Source organism: Coturnix japonica, chromosome 4 (assembly GCF_001577835.2).
Source record: "Coturnix japonica isolate 7356 chromosome 4, Coturnix japonica 2.1, whole genome shotgun sequence".
Taxonomy (NCBI): Eukaryota; Metazoa; Chordata; class Aves; order Galliformes; family Phasianidae; genus Coturnix; species Coturnix japonica.
In genome coordinates, this window is record NC_029519.1 from 34,243,555 (window position 1) to 34,266,440 (window position 22,886).

The following is a 22,886-nucleotide window of genomic DNA, read 5'->3' on the forward strand; positions in this document are numbered from 1 at the left end:
ACAGCGTGTAAAGTGATCCTCACTGATGTAATGAGTACTTTGTACTTACTGTATCATCATCACAGTCAAATCCTACCTATTCACCAGCTTAAGTGTACAGAAGAGCCGCAGACATTTCATTCATACTATTAAACACAGAGAATCACTCAACTTATCCTGTCATATTACTGTGTTTCTTTTTCTAACTTAGAAGATGAGCTGCCTCCAGAAAGAAATGCCAGGATTTTTTTTGCCCCTGTTTAGTCCTGAGCATATACCATGGGGATTTTATCACTTATTCTATTCCCAGACTCACAGCTGGACTCGCAAACATTTTATCAGCCTGATTTGTTTTTCCTTCCACTTTGCCAGATCAGTCCTAGGTATAAATGACAATAGCCACCCTCTTCTTCCATCTATCCATTCCTTAAAGCCCCATTTAACTTGCTGCTTTTTCTCCAGCTACACAATATACTTTTTTTTTTTTTCCACATAAGATATTTCAGATGGCCAAAAAGTAGCAATTAAGTTAACTTTGTTCACAGCTATGTAATTTCAAAAGCCAAATGGCAACCTGAATAAGTCAAGTCTAGACTTGGTTTCACCACAACCGCAGAGCTCGCAACACATGGAGTAAACACATAAGAAATACTAATCTCTTACTAGACATCACAAACCTCTTTGTCACAAAAAGATCATTCACTGACTACTCCAAACACTTATCTAGGAAATTGTCTTCTCCATTCTCAGACAGACAGTGAACAAATGACACACCACCTGCTTCTGAAATCCAGTCAGTGCAGCAAGATTTGGCTCAACTGTATTAATATTAGCCTCCCACAGGACATAAAGCAAAATAAAGCTATCTGGGACCAGTCTATAGATGACTTGTGTTTCCTTAAATTATTTCTTGTGAGAATATACTCATGGCCTTCTCTCACTTCAGAGAGCTGTACTCTCACACTGCCACATCACACTCCTCTTCCATATTTTGCTTTAAAAATTTCCTCCTGACAGCTTGTTTCCTTCCACAGAGATATTCAAGACCTGTCTGGACACCAATCTGTGCAGTTTATTGTAGGGAACCTACTTAGCAGAGGGTTGGACTTGATGGTCTCTTGAGGTCTCCTCCAAACGCTGCTGTTCTGTGATAATAAAGAATGGAACTAACAAAAACATTGTGCACCCATTTAATCACAACACCTTTCCTGGCACTCGTCCTTCTCTGCTTAGCCTGCATTCTGTGAGGGTTTCTATCCTACACTGGCCTTATTAATAGTAACCACTGCTAAAAGAAGGGAAGGGAGAAATCAGCTGAACATAAATAATGAACACCACAGGTTTTGCAACATCACTTAAAGATAAATAACACGGTTTGCCTTCGGTGTGAGCCCGTGTGAGGAAGCAGCACCGAGGGGCGAACCCCCAAGGCCGCCGATCCCGCGCTCTCCCTCACACACCTCCCGCCCCGCCCACCGCCGCGCGGGCCGATAAACAGCGCCCGGTCTCCACCAGCGCTGATCGATCGAGATCCATTTCTCCCTCCCTCGGTCGCTCCTCACCACTTACCCGACCCCGCGCACGATACGTCCCGGCCGCTTCCTCCCCGGCTCCGCCTCTTACCGTGTGCCCATGCGCGTCCCGCCCGGCTCCGCCCCAGCCGCGCAGCGCTCCGCCCTCCCGCCCGCGGAGCGAGCCGGAACGGGGGCTGTGTACCGGCTGAGGGCTCTGAGCGGCGGGTATTACCGTCTCTCCTCAGGTGAGAGCGTGGCGGGAGCTTCGGGGGGTGTCGCGGTGTCGTCCCCGGCCCTGAGGGTGGGCGTTGTGGGCGCCTGTGTGTCCTCCCACGGCGGAGCTGGAAGCGGCCGTACCCGCTGTCTGAGTGGGGCCGGCGGGTGGCCCCGGTGTGAGTTAATATGTGGTACAACGGGAACAGGGCTCAGTTAAACAGGCAGCTGTGGTGTGAGGAGGAGGTGGGCTGGGGGTGAGGTGAGGGGGAGGAAAGATAAAAGGATAATAGTTACAACTATAAGTACGTATATAAGACTGTGTGTGTATATATATATGTATGTAAAAAAACAAGCAATGCACAAACAAATTGCTCACCACGTACCAATCGATGCTGTGCTAGTTTCCAAGCAGCAGCAGCAAGCCTGAAGAACTCCCACCTTTTTCAAACTTGCCTGCTGTGGAATATCCATTTGGGTCATTTGAGGTCGGCTGTTCTGGTTCTGTCCCCTTCCAGCTCCCTCTAAAGCTAAAACATAGCATCATATCAGGTACTGTGAAGGAAAATAACTGTTTCCACTGATTCTAAGACAATTAGTTTCCCTCAGAGCTCATCAGTGAGCCCTCTGTTTCTGCAACAAGGAGAAGATGCAGAAGAGGGCTGAAGCATGGGTTGATTGCCTGGTAATCCATTGACCTGGATGGACTGTGTTCTGGTGTACCATTGTGAAGCCCCTTGCTTTTGTCTATGAGAAGTCATGAGGCTGGGAGAAATCACTGGGGGCTAGAAAAAGGCAGACTACATGTCTTACATATCCCTCCTCAAAAGAGGCAGGAAGGACTATCCAGGGAAGTGCAGACTGGTTAGCCTCCCTCCTTGCATCCATGGGAAGGTTATGAAGGGAGCCAGCACAGCATGGGCAGGAGCACGTGTTGACTGGGGATAACCAGCTTGGGAATCTACCAAGGGTCAGTCATGTCTGGTCAACTGGATTATCCTTTATGGCAAAATAACTAGCTCTGAAGTTGAGGGGAGGAGTGGAGAATATCATCTGAGGAGGGTCTTGCTGTGTCCTAAATAGACGCCTTTCTGTATCTAACAGGAGATTATTGATAAAATGAAGCCTGTATTTCCTTTTATGTGAAAGCACAATCTGAAAAGGGAGGATCCAATTTGGAATAAAGAAGTGAAAGGAGACAGTGAGATCCCTGTCTGTGTATGTTTTGAAGGTCCATCTGGATGGTGTCCTCGGAAATCTTGTCTGAATTCATAGCTGATTTTTTTCTTTTTGCTTTGAGCAGGAGGTCTCTTAGAAACAAAATGCCAGTGTATTGTGGTGTAATGCAGCAGGCAGCTCAGCACCACGTAGCCACTTGTTTGCTCTCTGCATGTTGGATGGGGGAGAAAATAAGAAACTTAGAAGTATGAGAACTTCTCTTTTATGGTTAGTATGGTTTACTCGGTAAAGCAAAATCTGCATGTGCAAACAACAAGAAATTCCTTTGCTACTTCCCATTGGCAGGCAGATCACAGAATCACAGAATGGCCTGGGTTGGAAGGGACCTCAAGGATCATGTAGTTCCAACCCCCCTGCCTGGCAGGGCCACCAAACATACACATTTACTAGATCAGGTTGTCCAGGGCCATCCAACCTGGCCTTGAACACCTGCAGGGACAGGGGCATCCACAGCCTTCCTGGGCAGCAGATGTTCAGTCACTTCCAGGAAAGCAGAGGTCATCACACATAACAGTTTCTTGGGAAGGCAAACTCCATCTCTCAGAATGTCATCTGCTCTTCCTCTTCTTGTCTCCCAGTTTTCATTGCTGAGCAGGATACCATATGGTACGAGCCATCCCTCTGGCTGGTCTGGGCCAGCAGTCCTGGTTCTGTCCCCTCACAGCTCCCTGTACTCCTCCAGCCCCCTCCAGGCAGGGCAGCATCAGGAGCTGAGATGTCCTCAGCTCTGCACAGCACTGCTCATCAACAGCTAAAGCATCACTTGTCAGTACTATTTCCATTTTGAAAATAATCAAAAACACAGGACGTGGTGAGTCACCGTGAAGAAAATTAACTATATCCCAGCCAAAACCATGGTATTCTGGTTGTTGGATACTATGTTGTTTATGAGTGATAGAAAGCAGAAAATAGAAGGTGATAGGGTAATGTAGAAATGTTAGATAAGCAAGTTACTGTGATAGATTGAATTATTGATTGGAAATTATGGTATAAAATATGTTGTAGGATAGAATATAAAGTTATGGATAGTCACGTTAGTAATTATAATGGAAGAATTTACTCAGGTCTCCTGGAATTCTTTGAATTTCACATCAAGTTGTCACATAAATAAGAACTGATGAATACAGTTGTTCTGATTAATACAGTTGTCGGGACTGCTAAAGTGCCTGAGTTTTGAAATATTCCTCACAGGCGATAACTGTGAAATTGTTGTCATGAATCAAATCCTCAGTATGATACGAAAGTAAAAACTGAAAATAGAAGCTTTTCCTGCTTTCCTTGATCTGTTTCATCAAGACCTGCATTAAATGTGAGTCATCTGGAATGGGCAGTATTGGTAAATACTTGAAATCTTCCACTGTCACAGTTGTTAGGGAATGGAGGTTCTAAAGGACAAAAATAAGTCCCTCTCTTCATGTATTTATTTTCTTTCTGTTAATGGTTGCTGTAGTCTGTGACATTATTACAATTTACCTGTGAGAACAGAAAGAACTGCCGCAATTTCACATGCAAGCGAAAGAACAAACATACAGAAAGCTGCTAAATGTGTCTGAATCTAACAATTACTTTATCGTAGTTGCCTTTAAAAAGCTAGAGCTCATAATAAACTGGGGAAGTGTTATCTTCCTGAAGAGAGAAATGGATTGAGCAGGCTTACACTTGTTTTCTAAACTCTATAACCACGCTGAATTGTTTGCTAAAGACTGCTGAAGCTACCTATTCTTTTCATGCACTTGCATGTATTCCCAGAAGATTCCTCAGAAAAGAACTTAAAGGATTTCTGTTTGTTGTTCCTTTGTCTTTAAGAGGGAATTAAGAATTATTCCAAGTTCCTGTGACTAGTGTCTTGGCCCTACTGTTTTTTATATGATGGAGGGTGTAGCATTCTGCATTTAAGGTTACATTGCACTCAAGCTTGGAAGCCAAATTCACAGAACAAAGCAATGTTAACTTAACCAAAGAGCTCAAGGACAGCCAGAATTTTTAATGCAGATAAATGCATTTATTAAAAAAAAAAAAAAAAAAAAAAAGTGGATTTTCCACACACATTGAATTCACTTTCTGTAAATGTTAGAGGGAATTGTCTGGATGGGGCTCACTCTGAGGTAGTCTATGTGATCAGCAGTAAAACAGTTACTGATGTATAGTACTTTGTAGAACGAGTTCTGCGGCCACTGGATAAATCATTTGATTTAACAGGTGGATTAAGGAATAGGGAATGAGCTCTTGAAGAGGTTTCTTAACTCTCTGCTGGCTCCATTGATGAAATCCCTATGAAGCCTACAGTACGTTGAACTCCTTGATGATCTCAGTAGAGAGATTCTCTGGTGTCTCGTGAAAGCCCAGCATGAGATAAAGGCTCCTGGAGACTTCTAGGCAGGCATTGAGGGAGCAGGCTACTGCTGCTGCTGTGTTGGCCAGAGAGGTAAAAGTTCATTGCCTTGAATAACAGAAGAAATTCTTCAGACAAAACCCTGGAGGCTTCAGCCTATATATATATAGGGTTTTGTCTGAAGAATATATATATATTCTACAGACAAATATATATGAAGTATATATATATATGCGTGTGTGTGTGTGTACACACAGAGATATATATAAATATATATAAAATAATATATTTTTATATATATATAAATACTTTTATTTATATATATTTATACTTTTATATATATATTTTCTTACATTTGTTTGAAACTTTTTCAATTACAGTCTAGTTTATAAAAAACAATTACAAATAATTAAAAAAAAACTATCTCAGTTTAATACATTCAGATTTATCCATTTAAAACTTAGACATCTAGTATGCTTATCTCGTGGTTTTCAAAAGCCAAAGAAGAGAGAGAGAGAGAGAGACTTTTCTCACTATTTCAACTAAATTTAAAAATCAACAATGTACTTTTATGGAATCAAAAGTATTGTGGACTAGCTGTGTGGTATCTCTTCTGTACATTGCATGGAGCTATTCACAGAATTATCAAGAAGTGGGTTTTCTGATCATATTTTTCTTTGCTCTTAGATGATCAATGTGTTAAAAATCATGTGCCAATCTAAATAAGTATTAGGGTGGTAGGTGCTCTTGTTGAAGTTTACAATTAATAGAGTTTATATTCTATATTGCTGGATTATCAAGAATGTGGAATGCTTGTTCCATTTATGTAAGAACAATGAGTTTAGTTTCTGTACAGCTTTGTTCCAAAGAACAAATTTGCTATCCCTTCAGATGCAAAGCCAAATTCAAGTTCTTCTGCTCACAAGTTCACAGTTGTCTTCTAATAATTAATTCACATACTACCTTTGCTATGTTTCAATGTGACTTTATCTTACAAAAAATATTTTGCAATCTAGTTAACTACACACTGTTTGACTGAGGCTTCATAAATATAAAGTTCTTCCTTTTTGTTTTGTGTCGGTTGGTTTTGTTTGTCTTCCTACAAAGACACCACTATGGCTGCTGCGGTGAACATGGAGCTTGATCCTATTTTTCTGAAAGCCCTGGGCTTCTTGCGTTCCAAGAGTAAGGATTCTGCAGAAAAGCTGAAAGCACTTCTTGATGAGTCTTTGGCCAGAGGAGCTGATTCAAGTTATCGTCCATCTCAGAAGGTACTAGTATTAGATAACACAGGATAACATTTTTACATGCCTTTACAGACCCGACTATTCCTAGTTCATTTTGCTAGACAGAATATTTGAATCTGAGATTAGCATATGAAAACAATCAAGTGGGTGCGTTTTAGTACTGCTTTGTATTGCCAAATAATTAATGAGGTAGTTTTCTCCCTTAGGATGTTGACAAGTCAGCCAGGTATGTTCTGATGATGGTCTGTATTCACACATGTTAATATTTTCCTTCTACAGGTACTTCTTAAATTATCAAAAAGACAGTATTGCTCCTGTGGCATACATGATGCTTGTACTACACAGTCTAATTCTTTTCTATGTTAACACCCTGAAACCTAAACTACAATTCTCTGTAATAACACAGGTGTTATGACTTTCAGGAGCTTTTTGTCAGAACTGAATAATACCACAGAGAGGCTTGGGAAGCTGATTGCTGTAGCATCTTGGCAAGTTGTCACTGTCTGCATGCAACAGGAAATTGGGAAAGTTGATGGGGCTGACTTGAAGCTCAGGGCTCATCTCAGTACACAGCAGGGAATTAGCCACTTCCAACCATGTTGGAGGGATATCTTTCTCGTGCACAATGCTCACAATGCTATGATTGATCTCTTGGTTTTTTTTTATTATACATTGCTGATGCTAATGCATCACTAATAAGATCTATCAGTTTCTTTTGAGATCCAAATTATTAAACTGGTAGGTGAATGTGAACTGAGATTAAGACTTGCCTCCATAAAGGAACGATGTATTGATGTCCAGCAACAGCACATGTCAACTTACTTTTAGCATAAATCTTTTTATCTGGGAGATGAGTGTTAAGGGAGATTTTAATAACTGTAGTTTAAGCCCAGTGATTTCTGGATATAAAAGGACATAAGAAATATTTAGAAGAATGTATGTACAGTTGAAAAGTGTTGTGTGACATTTTGTTTGCCTAAACTGTGATCTAACTGCAAAACAGGAGATAGGGATTGATTTTGATAGTTCATTTTTTTTTCCCTGTTTTTAGGAAGTAGAGCAACCAAAAGTATGTGTTACCAAACCTGTTTCCAGTAAGCAAGATCCTAAAGCCTCTTCTAGTTTGCCTTCTGGTAACAACAATGGCAAGCCTACCACATCAGAAAAGGTGAAAAAAGAAACAGAAAAGAGGTCTGCTGATAAAGTGAGTCTAATTTTTGTTCTGTATTGATGTAATCTGGCTAACAAATTAGAAGCTGTTTTAGTAAAAGCTCTCTTCCCATGTAGTCTGTGTAACTCTTGCTAATAGTGCATAGCCTACAATCTGCCTTGTCAAATCATGTTGTTTAGGCAATCCAGTAAAGGTCTAGTTAAAATTATTTCATAAATACTTTAAATACACTGACAAGTTATTAAAATGTAGCAGCCTGAAATGTGGGTTTCTCCAACGCTTTATCAAGATTTTTGTAGTGAAGCATAAAAAGTGGACTTGAGTTTCTAATTAATGAATATTTTGGAGTAGATGTATCAAAGGAAAATATGCTGCGTGTATGCTTTGTAAATATACATTTTTATACTTCCATCTTAAGTGTTGTAGTAATTTTTTCATTTTAGTAAGGTCAATCAGCTTTCTGCTTTTTCATACTCTTTCCCTATAGATGAAAGGGGATGCTGCTGAAGGAGCTGATGTACCAAAGAAGCCCAGACTTGAGAAGCAAGAGACTCGTTCTTCTCCTATTACAGTTCAGACAAGTAAAGATTTATCCATGCCTGATTTGTCGAGCTTTGAGGAGACCAGTGCTGATGACTTTGCTATGGAAATGGGTTTGGCCTGTGTCGTTTGCAGGTAAATCAACAGTGTTTCATTGCAATAATATATTTACTTTTGGTTGGTTTTTGCTCACGTAGCATTCAGTTAATTCTACCCTGCAGGTTGTATTCTGGAAATTACTTAAGTACAAATACAAGATTAGTGATATATGTAAGCATTCTTCACAAATAAGAATAGTTGTTTGAAAATGGAGCCTTCAGTGAATAAAAATGGCTCTTCTTCAGGAAAGAGCAGGTATAGGTTTCAGTCAGCTCAGTGAGCATACTTATTCTCATGTATGCATGGCTACAAGAACATAGGCAGGGAGGAAGGTGGAACTGGCATTTACTAGCTGGACTCTTAGAATTATTGTATTCTAGCTCAGCTTAAGCCAAATGAGAAAGCACGTTTTTGAGGTGTCTCTAGTTCATGGAGGAATTCCCATTGTTGCAGCTAATTATACTGTTAGCTAAGTGTAGAATGATGAGATTTCATGTCATTATTCCCATGTGTTAGCTCAAATGTTTAACTTTTTGTTATAGACACTAAAAAAGGAGGAACAGTTCAAACACCTGAAGAAATAAATCTTTCAATTTTCCTACAGCAGTAATTATAAAATAGCTCTTATTAAAGTGATGCTAAAGAGAGGAAGAAGCATATCAGGAGGAAACTCATTAGAGGATGTTAGCAGTCTCACAAGACTTGGTGTTTGTTTTCATTGTACATGAATCCCGCTGGTACCAATGCCTTCTGGTTCTCAGTTTCCAACTTAAGTTAGATGGATTGTTTTTCAGAACATTTATGTTTCAGGTTTTCTAAATCCAACATATTTGTTAGTACTGCATTCCACTACTTACTGCTCAGCTGCCAACCTAAGGTCCCTTCCTGGGGCTGGGTATCTTAAGTTGAAATACTAACATTTGTTATCTATTGTTATCTATGTAATCTATTTCTGATTCTGTTCTGCTGGGACAAACTAGGCACAAAGAGAGTGCTAATATAACCTCAATCTCTTCAATAATTTTAGGTCTTAGAAAGACAGGACTCAACAGTTACAAGGATCCTCAGTCATATGAAGAAGTAATACTATTTGTAGTTTGCAGCTGATAGTAAACCCTGACAAAAAATTAAAGCCCATTCCTGAAAGAATGACCCTATTTTTTAGGAATACTTGTTTGTTTTCTGAAATTAAGAGATCATTAAGTTTGCTTTTCATTCATCAAATTGTTTAAAAATGAGACTGGTTTAACTTGATTCTGGGAATGAAGAGTTGAGTGTTTTGTTGTTTTTTTTTCAAATTAGTCTGCAGTTGTCTTTGGAACTTTAAAATAGTGAGTCTTCTTGCTTGAGACATAGGGTTAAAGCATCACTGCTTCATTTTTACCCCATTTATTTAGGAATAATAAGCAAAATGGCTTTTGAAATTTCCTGCATCTCTAAAGGGGTGGTAGAATTTTAGAAGTCTTTTGTTTTTTCAGGTAGCCCATTTGAAAGAGAAATATTCCTTAGAAAATGTTCTAGTGTCCGTGCGGACAATACTTTCAGACTACTTTTTCTTCTTATAGAGAAATAAGATATTACCTTTCTGTACCCATCTACAAATAGAGTTTCCATGGTTACCTGGGTACCTGCTCTTCAGGCTTATGAGCCAAAGCAGCTTAGCAATTAAATAGCCTGATTTGTCATCTGAAAAAAAGAAATCATCAGGAAACTGATATTTGGCTAATTTAGACACATTCACAGTCATGTGTACATCACTAATTTGTCACTCATACAGCACGATCACTTTCACCAGAGTCCCACAGCAGAATTAAGTCCTTACCAGCTTGTGTATTTGCTTCAAAACAGAGCTTCACAGTTAATCCTCTGTGTTCCATCTTTTCAAGATTTTGGTATTATCTCGAATTCCAAGTGTCTGTTTGTAGGAACCAAAAGGATAGCTAATAAAACATCAGTAAGTTAGTATAGAGTTGGGATGGTGATGCTTTTGAATCATCCATCAGAAGAAAGCACTCTTACATACTCGTCAGTGCAAAATTATCTGTTCTTGAACTGCATTGCTTTGTAACTTGCAACAAAATTATCCAAATGTAGGCTAGCTCTTTGGATGCTACTGTAATATAAAAATCAAACAGAAGTACAGGAAGCATCATGTATGCCTGTTTCATAATATTGAAGTTTTTAAATTTAGGTTCTCCCATGAAAATCTAACAATTCATAGTTTAAGATATTAGGAAGAAATATCAGCATAGCTCATCTGCTACAGGTAGAAAATATTCATGAAAGCAAAAATATTTTTATTTTTTATCTTAAGCTTTGCAAAATTTACAGCATTTGGATTATCCTTGAAGTGCTTTTTCCAATAATCTGTTCTTAACTATTTGCTCTGCAGACAAATGACCGTTATTTCTGGGAATCAGCTAGTAGAGTGTCAGGAGTGCCATAATCTCTACCACCAGGATTGCCATAAACCTCAGGTGACAGACAAGGAAGTGAATGATCCTCGACTTGTATGGTACTGTGCCCGCTGTACCAGACAGATGAAGAGAATGGTAGGAGCCAGGTTTTTTTTGTCTAGTATGAGCACTATTGAAATAGAGCAGGTTATTTCTTACTATGAGTTACAGAAATCTTTGGTAGAATGTTGGAGAGCCATTTTTCTCGCTCCTTATCACCTGTACCATATTTGATGTGGCCTCCACACCTGCAACTTATTACTGCTTTATTTCTCAGTACTTTTCAGTTTCAAATTGTAAAGGCTAGACTGCAATATGATAATGCTCATGCTTTCTTAAAGCAGAATTGTAGGATCTCTAACTAGTTTTGTTTTGTTTTTCTACCACTCAGGCTCAGAAGACACAAAAACCACCTCAAAAACCAGCTCCAGCCGTGGTTTCAGTTGAACCAGCTGTGAAGGATCCATTGATCAAGAAATCTGAAATTAAATTGAAACCTGAGACCCAAACAACTTTTCTAGCATTCAAGAGAACAGAAGTGAAGGTAAAGTACTATAAATTTTCTAGAAAAGAAGTTTACATTTTACTGTATATCTCTTTTTTAGACACATTTTCTCACAAGCACAATGAATGAATGTGGTCTGCTGTACTATTTATACTGAATGGTAATACAGCATAGTGGTTTTGCATTAGCATCAAAAGAGTATGGGGGGCAATACCTCTATTCAGTTGTAAGTCCCTGAAACATTCAGTATTTTTATGTTAAGAGGGACAGAACAGAATTTACTCTAAGAATTTTTCTTAACGTTATTTTATACAGGCAGGATTTTATACAGGTCCTCAGAACACTATAAAAGATAATATTTATTCTCTGTGGCCAAGTAATGTACATATATTTTGGTAGTTAGTCTTCTCCTCATGGCAGTAGGGAAATACAGCTGATTCTGTAGGGTCTAATTTAGAAACTTGAGACAACATATATTAGCTTTCTACTTCTTTACCAAGTGTTGTTTTTTCATACCTGTTGTTGCAAGTTGGTTAGGATGATAAACCAGAAACAGTATACTAAATGACAAAGAATTTGAACAGTGATGCTTACTGAAGGAACTCACCTGTAACGCAGAGTCAAAGCAATCATTTATGTTCTCAGATGTAAATTTGCAGTTGTGCTGCTTAGGTGGAAACTGCTCTGAATGACATGATGGCTTTTTTTCACCATGGCCGTAAACTAGTATGAGTCTGGTTTTAATAAGTCAACATCTGTATTATCCCCAGCTGAAAACTGGGGATTGGTTGAGGTTTGGGAGCTGCAGGTAATGTATACAGTGTCTTGCATTCAATGGAAGCTTTGTCTGGAGAACATTTGTCTTTTGTGGTGCCTGAATGGAAAGACTAGAGGAAAGAAGTCTGATGACTCAGTTTCTTTAAAACTGTGTGGTGGGGTATAGGCTGCTAAGAACAAAGATGGGTAAAGGAAAATTTTGATTCTTATACTTTAACCAAAAGAATGCAATAAAATGCAGTGTTTAATTACTAGGGAGCTGTTGTTTTTCTGTTGCTTTTTTTTTTTTTTTAATCTCAATATCTGTTATCTTGTGACACCAGTTAATGGCAAACAATAAAAAATACCGGCTTGTCTCCTGTGTTTATACTTCACAGGTCTGCACAGTAGTTATTTCAGTAAAACCAGTTTTAAAAATTTATGGGGGGATCTCATTGCTATATAATAGCCTGTGTAGAAAAAAAGGTATTGGTTTTATTTGGCTGGGAAATTTAAAGTTATTGGCACCTGCATCCTTTTCTTTTCTTGTTACTGCTTTTTTTAACTACAGTGACCAGGGATGAAATATTGTCTACTGTGTGTTTCTGGATAAAGAACTAAAACAGAGGCTCAATCTCATCCTGCTATGATGTATTATACAAATAAATGCTGCTATAACAAGAATGATTTATTTTTTTTTAGCCCTCAGCAGCAGTTTCGGGGAACTCAGCCAGTACAAGTGTTTCCTCTTCAGCAACCACAAGTGGCCTTACAGGATGGGCTGCTTTTGCAGCCAGAAACTCCTCTGCCAATCCATCAACTGCCAAACTGGGATCAACAGCACAGAATGCCAGTGGGAAACCTGCAGCAGCTTCAAATAACCAGAAACCTGTGGGTCTGTCAGGGTTGGCAGCTTCCAAAACGGGACTAGGGTCAAAAATAGCTTCTGCTAACAATAGCACAAGCCCTGTTCAGCTGAAACCTCCTCCACCTCTGACATTGGGAAAAACCACTCTTAGTCGTTCGGTAAGTAGCGACAATGTTAGCAAAGTAGGCCTTCCTAGTCCCAGCAGCACTGCACCAAGCACCAGCAGCCAGGTGAGCAGTGGGAATGGCAACAGTGGGACTGCAGGTAGCAGTGGGGGTAACACAAGCAAAACTACAGCAGATGCGGGTAATCAGTCTGCCTCCCTGAAAGGCCCAACTTCTCAGGAATCTCAGCTCAATGCAATGAAGAGGCTACAAATGGTCAAGAAGAAGGCTGCTCAAAAGAAACTCAAGAAGTAGTGCAGCTGTTTGCTGATCTTGTTGGCTGTGATCTGCAAAACAGCAGCATTTATCTTTTATATTAAAAAATCCACGAGTTACTGGACTGAACCAGTAATTAGGGAAGCCCAAACCTATGCTATACAGGAGGTAAGAGGTAATCTTAGCATTCCTTCTGATGTTATAAATCTGAAAACTGAGGTTGTTGTTAGAGGAATATTCCCTATTATATGTTGTTGGTTTTTAGCTCAAAGCAATGGAATGTAAAATTGTAAGCATTGGGAATTCTGATGTATTTAAGAATACAATTTGTGGGCACAAATTGAACTTAAGCTGTCATCATTCAGCATTGCGAATAAAAGTATTAATAATCTGGGAAGTCACTGCCACTTTCTTTCATCCAGGTTTCTGATGCTTAACATGCTTCATCAAGTTGTCTGTGTTGGGCAGTTAATGGAGTTCTCTGCAGATTGCACAACACATGTGAGAACTCTAAGTGACCTATTTTGTTCTTTTGCACTAAGAAGTTTCTTTGTCATTTTGTAGCTCTTCTCTGAGGGAAGAGTAGAAATGACCCCTAACCTGTGAAGAGTGGAAGCAAGCCATTAGTGGTATTTTCAATCTGTAAAGAAACTTAGGATTGTCCTGTTGTATTTTGAATGCATAATTGTCCATCATATGTTTTAACGGTATATAATGTCATTGAACTATTTTGTTTTGATGCGGAAGGGAAACTAATAGAACATGAATTAAATTGTTTTAGGTAGCAAGGTGTTGGCTCCCCTCCTGGTGCACATGAAACATTTTGATCTCCTAGGTACTTCATGCTATGAAGTTTAGAAGTGTTGCATGCTAGCCAACCTATCTTGGACAATGGGGTTTAGTCTCTTTAACTGTTTTTCCCAGCTCACAGACTTTCTTTTTCCTTTCTACTAGTTCATTTGTGTATTTGCAAGTACCTAAAATAGCAATAGAAGCATGTTGTGTTAAAGTACGTAAAAATATTTCTAATAGTGTAGGCTTTAGAATACAGAAGATGATTTTGAGATCTGAATGTATTCCTTTAGTCCTCTGTGAAAATGAGCATTTGTATTTTGATTTCTTAAAAAATTTAAGCTCTGAGTAGGAAAACTTTGTTACATTGAATGTTCCACACACCTTTAATGGGAACTGCTGTTTCTGTCTCTGCCTTGTGTTGTCATTTAATGTCTCAGTTCCAGGAGCAAAGGAAGCAGCTGCTGCAGGATTATGGCAGAAGAGAAGCTGTTAGAAGGCAGAGCTGCATCTGGATGTTAGCTGTGTTCAAGCTTACCTGTATCCCAGAAGCACCTCAGGTCCACTCTATTTGCAGTGGAGCTGCAATTAATATTTTTTTTTTTTTTCTGTTGCAATTTTCCCAGCTTCTGAAATGAAATATCAAGTCTCCTTCTATTGGTATAAAATTGTCAGTTAGGATTGTGATTCTCTGAAGTATTATATCAGTAAGGATTTATAACATACACCTGGACTTTTTAAATCAACTGTCTAGCTTGAATATGTAAAATAGGCACTGCTGAAAGCCAGAGTAGATTGAAGGGAACAATTACTTTCTGCTTTGAAGTTAGCATGGAATTAACTGTATTTTCAGGCGAGGAATCTGTTCTACAGCATTGTTCAACTGAATTTGTGCCTGTACTTGAAGAACTTAATGTAAGGCAGAAGGGATGGAAGGTCTTCTGAATTGTGAAAGTATACTTCATATTTAGGAAAAAAATGACTGGAAGACAGTCCTGTGGCTTTTATCCTTAAGCTGTATTGCTCTGTGATCTACTGTAAGTATAGCTTCTTGACTTTTCTTACCCATTTTATAAGTCAGTATGAAAATGTGCTTCCTCCTTACTTCTTTTTTACTTCTTTTGCATGAATGCTTATGGCTGGAGTAGGGGGTGCTGGTGGTATTGGAGTCTAACAGGAAAGATGCTGGCATCTAACACAGTTCTGTAATCTACTTCAGTAACAGGTTTTTTTCCTGTTACCACTTGAGACTAAACCTCAGCTGGACATGGAAGTAAATAATGGTTGTAATCATAGACATAACAGGAAAAGAACAGTTCTAACATAATATTTGTAAACTTGAAGTGTATTTTTAAACTCATCATATGCTATCAATACTGAGCATGTTTTAATTTGTTAATAGGGAAGCTAAGATGTATGCTGAAAAGGTGGTGTGTTATTTGATGCAACTATCCATTTCCTATGCTTTGCTAATTTTGTAGTGATGCTTTTTGTAGTTGACAAGAGGCAGATCTTGGGTAGCGTATGTAGCTCTTTGCTTCTGGAATAGGTTCCCCCCCCTTTTTTTTTAAAAATATAATTAAATATTATATATAATATAATTAAAAAGCAAAAAGCCAACAGCCTTAGAAAAATAATTTTTTTATTATTACATTATTCTGAAAGATTATTTTCACCATTTCTGAACAAACATTATTGTAGGAGGAGTTACAGGTGCAAGGTTGATGGTTTTCTTTTGCAGGTCTAGTCCAGAGGTGGCATTTTTATAATCTATCTTAACATGACAACAGAGGTATATTCTAGTATTTGAAGGACATAATTACTCAATCCGAAGGAAGGGAAGAATTCTTCGGTGTGTTTTTGTTTTCAAAAAGTAAATCTGGATTAAGTTATTGATTAAGAGGGAAGGCAACACAGCTGTCAAAGATCAAACAAGAGACACCATGTTGTTTGTTGGCTTGAATGTCTGCAGGGTTGCAGGTGACCAGTGTCAACACTTAAAAATACATCCATTAAGGGAGAAATACTTCACTTTGAACAGACTAAGTCCTGAAGGTACATGCTTACTGTTGCAATGGTTCAAGTAACTAAAGCATATATGAGAATATGCAGGATTAAACTGCAGCCTGTTCCTGCTTCAGTCAAAATAATCAGTTTTGTCACTGATTAGAACAAGAGAATTCTGAATACTGTAACTTTATATTATAGAGTCAGCTGCAAAAATGTTACACAGCTTTTAAGAATGTCTGGAGGCCTAACCTAGCTCAGAATTTGTAGTGCTGACAACAGGACCTAAACAAAAATGCATCTGAGCAAGTAGGAAGGCTTTAATTCAAAGAGCATCTCTTGGTTTTGCAATAATTGAAGTTGGATTTTTATTTGTTTTAAACAAAAGATTGTGAGACAGCTGTGATATCAAATCTTAATATACAAGACTTTGGATTTCTGAGGTGGTTAAATAAGCCAATCCACTGGAACACCTGCTCATTTTTAGTGAATCCCAAAATACTGTAAAGATTTTAAATATGTATGAAGAAGTTTCATAAATAAGCCTGCAATATAACATTTTTACGGGTGCTAACTATCAAGTGGGATTTCATAGCTTATTAGAATCCTCCTAGAAGTTCTGGAATTCCACATATATTTGAAGAAACAGTGTTACTGTTACTTCAGGATCCCTACTGAGCACTTTGGAAAGCAGCATTTGAACTTGCTTAGAGACACCTTCACAGAGCCTGATTTTTCATGGCGAATGAACATAACACTCAAAATCAGAGCCTTCCGGATGACTCAAGCTGAGTTCTGAGAACTAATACTCCAGAAATCTTTTTTCTGCTTCTTGTCCTTACTTAATTTCCCTGTCTGAAATATACAACGTTTCTTGACTTAATGCGGTCGTGTAAGCACTATTAAATACAATTCAGTCATTTCTAAAACTGTATCCACTACTGCAAAGTATAGAACATCTCCAGATATACTCTAATATGTAAGGCATGCTGAAAAGCTTCTTGTGTACATCTTCCCCATAATCTTAAAGTGCCAAAGCAATGCGATATCAGTAGGGTAAAATTGATAGTAATCCATACAATTCATTCATCCAAGGTTATGTGCCCCTCCCCTTCATATCCCTCCTTCACTTTATTTTCTTCATTTAACTAAATGTAGACTTTTCTTTTAAAAGGAAAAAAAAAACACTTCATCTATGGATGAATGTCTTTTTGCTTGCTAAGAAACAGCAAGATGTAAGTGCATAAGATTATGTACAAGTAACCTTGTACATATCTGTTCTTACTGGTCATTGGATTGCAATAGTTCTGAGTTCCATATCCTGATTCCTAGATGTCCATCCCAGTGAACTCCAGTGAAGTTTCTCTATCATGTAACTTTAATCTGGCACAAATTTCAGGATCTCAGCTCTGATCCACCGTTTATCTACTACATCTTCTGAGCAAAACTCAAACATTCTCTTAAATATGAATACAGGGCTCTAAAGAAAATGAAAGTGGATCCATTTGTGCAGCAAAAACTATTGCTTGTATTGTAACTCTCATCCTTTCTTTGCAGACTGTATATATCTTGCTACACTCTAGGTTTTGGATCGTTTTACCTTCATACCTTATGCTTCAGCTACAAGAAGTAGAAAGTGACACAACAGCTTTAGAACAATTTCTGTATATGCTCACCTTTGATCAGCAACACCCTCCTGCCCCCCCCCCCCCCNCAATCAATTTGTCATTTTATTAGTCAGTCAGTAGTAAACAATTATGAAGCTGTACTGAAAATTTCTACAAGGAGATTCTTTCACTGTTTCAGGCTTAGACTTTTAGGTTGATGTTTTGTTTTCTTTTTGCAGTACTTAGTGTAAGAAGGTCCTCACTTATTGCTAGAGGACTGGGGCATTTCTGTCCTGTGATAAATTGTTATGAACATGCTGTTATCAATGATAACATTAAAGATGTATTAGATTGCACTCCAGCCTAGTGTAGGGCAGCAACCTAAGTTACAGTCAGTGAAACTTGAAGTGAACTACTTGAAAATCACATTTTCCTTGGAATTTTTTTTGTTTTCCATGCTCACTGAGGATATGCTGTGAACTATTTTATCTTGTTAAAATAACCCTCACAGCTGTTTAGATACTTCAGCAAATTACAGGGCTTTTAAATCCAAGTTTTGCAAACAGTAAATCAGCTTATCAGTATTTTCTTCATTGTTTAATGTCAAGGTGCTTTCAGTATGAGAATGGTTTAATTTTTTTTTCTTTTTGGGAAGATGAATGTTGATACATCTTAAATCTTAGTGTATTCCCTTGATAGTTTGATCTCTGTATCTGACCTAAAGAATCAGATAGACAGTAAATATTCTTAGAACTGCTTGACTTTTTTTTTCCAAATCTTAATAAAAAAATCTTAATAAATTTCCTAAGTCTAGTAACACAGTTGTTCTGACTACCAAATCATGCACTAAAAAGCAGCTGGTGTGGAGAAAAGTCATTTTAAACCAGTGGCACATTTATATTGCTGCAAACTCTTTCTTACCTTTTGAAGTAGTTATGAAATTTATTTTCTTGAAAATAACCTCTTTATTTCATAAATATGATATATATTTGATATGATATATAAATACATGTTTCTTCTTCCCTTTTATCTTCTCATTCCATTTCTACATTTATCTAAATATACCTTCATCTCTGAGTCCAGCTACTGATGCCAACAATGTCAGTATGGTTTAAACTGAAATGCTTCCTACAGGAATTAAACCTTTTTAATTTTCCCTCTCTAATATTCACCAATGAGAAAAAAAGATTCTTTACAAAAATGGCTGGAGATAAAGATAGACAACCCAAAAGCTTGAGTTTGGAGATGTTTGTGTTCTTAAATCTCTACCTTGATGAACAATTCAGCCTGAACTGCAAAATCCCTGAAGGCTGAATTTGTCCTTTTTCAAGGCTGGCTCTCTTCATCTTAAATATTGTGGGGGGGAAAAATGCCAATAAGTAACTTCAGCTGTGATGTGTGGGTTGTAGGTTGAATTTGGATGTAGGGCACTTTGATAAAAGCGAAAATTATGGGGTAATAGGAAGAGCAAGCCCTTTGGGGTGTTAATCAGAATTGGTCTTCCCATTAGATGATTCCTCCCTGAGATCTTGACAAGGTGATGGCTTTTGGAAAACAGAGGTCCTCAATATCATGTGTGCACTGTACCAGCTGCCATGGCTTCTGTCAATCACTTGTAGGTTTGCCTTGCTTTCTGCAAACCGTAATAGATTATCATCATCTGTTTCATAGAAACTGGCTGAATGGACCTTTAGTTCCTAAGCGTATGTCATCTTTCCGAGATAATTAGATGGTACATATCCTTTCTGACCTTTGGCTTCTGCTAGCCACCATTCTTTATTGCCACTCAGGTCAGAAAACCGAAGTATCCTAACCTTCTGGTACTCCTGAAGACTGAGTTCCTGATCATTTCTTGCTTGGAATGCATAAACGGCATAGAAGGTCTGAAAAAGGAAAGCCACAAAATACACAATCTGCATTCAGAAATGTAGGCACATCTTACCCGGCCATTGTGTGTTAGCGTGAGTTCTATATATATAGTATATCTAATAACACATATGTACATAATTTCATGGTCTGTAATTGCTTACAGTGTATAAAGAATGGGGCCAAAATAATAAGTAAAACTGAAGGGTCTGAGGAATTCTACATAGGAAGAAACAAACCAAACTCATCAAAGGAGCACTGTGCTGAAGTTTTCAGCTTACACAGTGCAGCCTTGAATTGGCTGGAGAATTTACAAGGTTTCAAAGGAGAGAAACACCTCGTCTAAATCTACTCTTAAGTATGGCAGCTGTTAGGATGGATCTCTCAAATCATCTTCTCATTTGCCAGAGATCCTATCTGCAGTGACCTGATCTAAAGATGGCAAAAATTCTGGGCACTTCTGTGCCTTGCTGATCATCTTTGCTACAGCTGCCTTTGTAAAGGTAAGTGGAAAAATCCACAAGCAGCTCAAATGAGAACTGTGAGACATTGTACATGTGGTGGTGTAATGCAAAGGTGTGTTTTCTGTGAGAAAAGACTAAGATTTGCAATTAAACTGATCACCTTTTACCACTTCATAGCTATTTAAAAAAGCCAAAGGACAGAGGATAGCAAATTCCCCGTTTCATTCTGACAGATGAGCACAAGTATTTTCCAGTGCAAAAAGGAACTATTCAAATTACAACCATTATAACTGTAGATTTGAGATGAGAAAAATAAGAAGACGGTCACAGCAGGTATCTTACTTACATGATGATCATCCGTATCCTGAGAACCTCCAGCCCCTGTGCCATTAGTTGTGAGATTTTCACAGGGGTGAAGAGATGAGTCGCTGTCACTCTTCTTTTGCCCTGAACTTGAGCTGCTGTCAGAGGAGGGCCGTGAAGAGACAAAGAGGCTGATATTATCAAAATCATCATCACAGAAGTTGTTCTCCGCTACATCCTTCTGCGCTTTGGCTGGATTAAAAGGCTTCAGGAAGGAGGAATACACGTATCCCTTGAAGACTGGATATCAGAGTAAAAAGACAAAATAACAGAATGTGGTTAAACCATTTTATGCAGCTGTCAGTACGATATAAGCAAACAGATGGGGCCAGAATGAAAAGAAATCAATAGGAAGTTGTTATTGGGATGTTTGTGAAGAGAACTAACTTCCTGTGTCAACGAGCCATCTGCTAGTACTTTGGAAAGGATCCTTTTGCTCCACAACAGCCACCACTTCTCCTTCATGCAGATCAATATCAAATTCCTGCGTGGCATTGCACTTGCGCTTAGCTTGATACAGCTGTTCTGCGCTGTATGTAGACAGCAGCTTGGACCTGTGGTCTTCTGTTTGACGTGGGGATTCGAGCTGAGAAGAGGAAAAATTGTTTAGTAGGAAAAATGTCATGGATGTTTGTTGAGCAGCACAGATGTATAGAAGGAATCGGTGTTCATACTGTATGTGGCAACTGACTATACTTCTGCATGCAGATAAAGGAGTTAGTTACACAACTGTGTGTAAGCAAATCTCCTTTGCATGTGCAGAAAGGGCCTGTCCAACTGCTATACTAATAGCTGACCAATAACAGGCAGATCTTGAAAGATATATCAGAGTATAACTAATTAAGTACCCATTAGCCATTACTTTGTTCTCATGATCCTGTGTTCTGTATGTGAACTGTCACTGCTTTAACTATTTTTCCAGAACAAGGATCTTTAAATTCCTGTGTGAAGTCACAAAAAGTGTAATAAAAAATATCAGAGGTGTGCTACAGCAACTTGCATGGCAAAGCACTAGGGTAGAAAATGAGTAGAAACAGAATGGTCTGCTTTCTGTACAGAATTCCCTTGCTATATATGGGCAAGGTGCTATGAACTGCTGGAAGCATAGTTTGGTTAGAGGGCAGAGAGGGAGGGGCTGTATATCACTGTGACTTCAATACACCATGGTAACAAGAGCACGGGTACCTGCCTCTCTGATGCAAAAATGAATCCTGCAACTTCCTTGGCTTCTGTAAGGTGATAGTGTCAACTAGACTCCCTAAGCACTCTGTAAACATCTTATAGGACTGAGAACAGCTTTAACATACATAGAATCAGAGGTGATTTCAAGTGGATTTCCAAGATAACAACAGAAAAAGAATGTGAAAAGTCTTTAGAAATTGCTGGTCAATGGAACAGTTTAGTTCCAGTAACACAACTCAGATTCCCAGTGAAGGGACCAAGCCCCAGACCTCTAAATGGTATAAACATGGATTTGTCTAAAAAGTGATAATAAAAAGATGCTTCACATAGTTCAGATGTACGATACTCACTGGAGTGGGGACAGGTTTCTTTTTTTCCAAGCTCAATTTTCTTTCAATGAAGGTTGAACTGCTGTTTTCTTTTACAAAATTCAGCTTGTGAATCTCCTCCATCAACTGATGCTGCACTTCACAGATGCTTGAGGAAGACAGCTGCAAACATAAAGGTAGGTTAGATCTCATGAACAAAACAGTAACGAGGTTTGAGACAGCAGGTTTGGCTTAATGGGCTCAATGCTAGGCATCAGAAATCTGACAAGGTACCGCTGTTTCCTGCAGAGCCTGTGGTGTGCTAGGCACAAGACAAAGATCTGATTAAGAAAAGTAACAAATGATTACTGTTAGATTTGCAAGACATAGTGATTTAAGCTGAATCATTAAAAAAAATATATTCTAAACATCGACAAAAATGTAAATGAGCAGCTTTGCATTGATGGTACTGAGCCACCTGCTTTCAGATGTAAATGTGCATCAGAGTGGCCCACGTGCTGCAAGGCTTACCCCACAGCTGTGTGTTTGTGAAATTGTGTGCTGATACCAGGTTAAAGACACATGGATAAGCTGGCACTCTGAGGCAGTGGGTAAGTGCTTTTGGTATATGCCTAACACCAAATAAATTTGCTGATGTAAACAGGAAAAACAAGGGGGGGGGGGGGGGAGGGCAGGCTATTTTTTTAGGAAAAACATCATAGAAAACAATGCTTGATGGAGTATATTCTAAAATATATAATGGTCAAATTATAGGGATTCAATCTCTTCATGCAGAAAAAGCCTTTATATTCTGTTTGAACAATGCAGCTCTGTTTTGATCCTGACCTTGCTTTTCTCAGTTTTTCAGCCCCTTCTGACTCTGAAGTCAGCCCTTGGTGGAAAGGGATACTCCAGAAGGGCCTCACTGCACTGTTTCTTGTGCAGAATCTTGTCCAGTTTATTGCCTAAATATGGCTCCGGTTCAGGTGAGTGGATTT

The 22,886-nt window shown here is 38.6% G+C and overlaps 3 protein-coding genes and 1 long non-coding RNA gene across 11 annotated transcripts in view; 2 read left to right on the forward strand and 2 right to left on the reverse strand.

Moving 5' to 3' along the window:
- The window catches only part of GSTCD (glutathione S-transferase C-terminal domain containing), a 48,038-nt gene extending 46,418 nt beyond the window's left edge, over nucleotides 1–1,620 (reverse strand). The window contains exon 1 of the mRNA XM_015861427.2: nucleotides 1,549–1,620. The gene's annotated coding sequence lies outside the window, so the exon portion shown is untranslated. The remainder of the gene's footprint in view (nucleotides 1–1,548) is intronic.
- Nucleotides 1,527–13,696, forward strand: INTS12 (integrator complex subunit 12). Of its 3 annotated transcripts, none has more exons than XM_015861425.2 (7): nucleotides 1,527–1,738; nucleotides 6,385–6,548; nucleotides 7,576–7,728; nucleotides 8,183–8,370; nucleotides 10,727–10,886; nucleotides 11,182–11,334; nucleotides 12,754–13,696. In XM_015861425.2, the coding sequence occupies exons 1-7, from the start codon at nucleotides 1,612–1,614 to the stop codon at nucleotides 13,336–13,338; spliced, it is 1,530 nt and encodes a 509-aa protein (XP_015716911.1). In that variant the 5' UTR covers nucleotides 1,527–1,611; the 3' UTR covers nucleotides 13,339–13,696. The 3 variants fall into 3 exon arrangements, with proteins under 3 accessions (XP_015716911.1, XP_015716912.1, XP_032300063.1); XM_015861426.2 differs by lacking the exon at nucleotides 1,527–1,738 and adding an exon at nucleotides 3,036–3,152; XM_032444172.1 differs by lacking the exon at nucleotides 1,527–1,738 and adding an exon at nucleotides 4,150–4,254.
- A 2,019-nt stretch (nucleotides 13,697–15,715) lies between these two features.
- The window catches only part of ARHGEF38 (Rho guanine nucleotide exchange factor 38), a 33,565-nt gene continuing 26,394 nt past the window's right edge, over nucleotides 15,716–22,886 (reverse strand). The window contains exons 11-14 of the mRNA XM_015861422.1: nucleotides 21,931–22,071; nucleotides 20,786–20,984; nucleotides 20,382–20,638; nucleotides 15,716–19,588 (exon numbers count right to left, since the gene is read on the reverse strand). Coding sequence (XP_015716908.1) covers nucleotides 19,403–19,588; nucleotides 20,382–20,638; nucleotides 20,786–20,984; nucleotides 21,931–22,071 — 783 coding nt within the window. The 3' untranslated portion in view covers nucleotides 15,716–19,402. The remainder of the gene's footprint in view (nucleotides 19,589–20,381; nucleotides 20,639–20,785; nucleotides 20,985–21,930; nucleotides 22,072–22,886) is intronic.
- Nucleotides 20,983–22,886, forward strand: part of LOC107313296 — a 32,195-nt gene continuing 30,291 nt past the window's right edge. For 5 of the 6 annotated variants that reach the window (XR_004306936.1, XR_004306935.1, XR_001554908.2 and 2 more), the window contains exons 1-3: nucleotides 20,983–21,634; nucleotides 22,015–22,085; nucleotides 22,749–22,874. This is a non-coding gene — a long non-coding RNA (uncharacterized LOC107313296). The remainder of the gene's footprint in view (nucleotides 21,635–22,014; nucleotides 22,086–22,748; nucleotides 22,875–22,886) is intronic. The other variant, XR_004306937.1, reaches the window with a different exon arrangement.

Excerpts from the sequence above, each read along its gene's own strand:
- INTS12 (XM_015861425.2), top strand. The coding sequence starts at position 1,612 with ATGCGCGTCCCGCCCGGCTCCGCCCCAGCCGCGCAGCGCTCCGCCCTC. Across the intron at positions 8,371-10,726 it reads TTGGCCTGTGTCGTTTGCAG|ACAAATGACCGTTATTTCTG; the intron begins GTAAATCAACAG and ends TTTGCTCTGCAG. Across the intron at positions 10,887-11,181 it reads CCAGACAGATGAAGAGAATG|GCTCAGAAGACACAAAAACC; the intron begins GTAGGAGCCAGG and ends TCTACCACTCAG.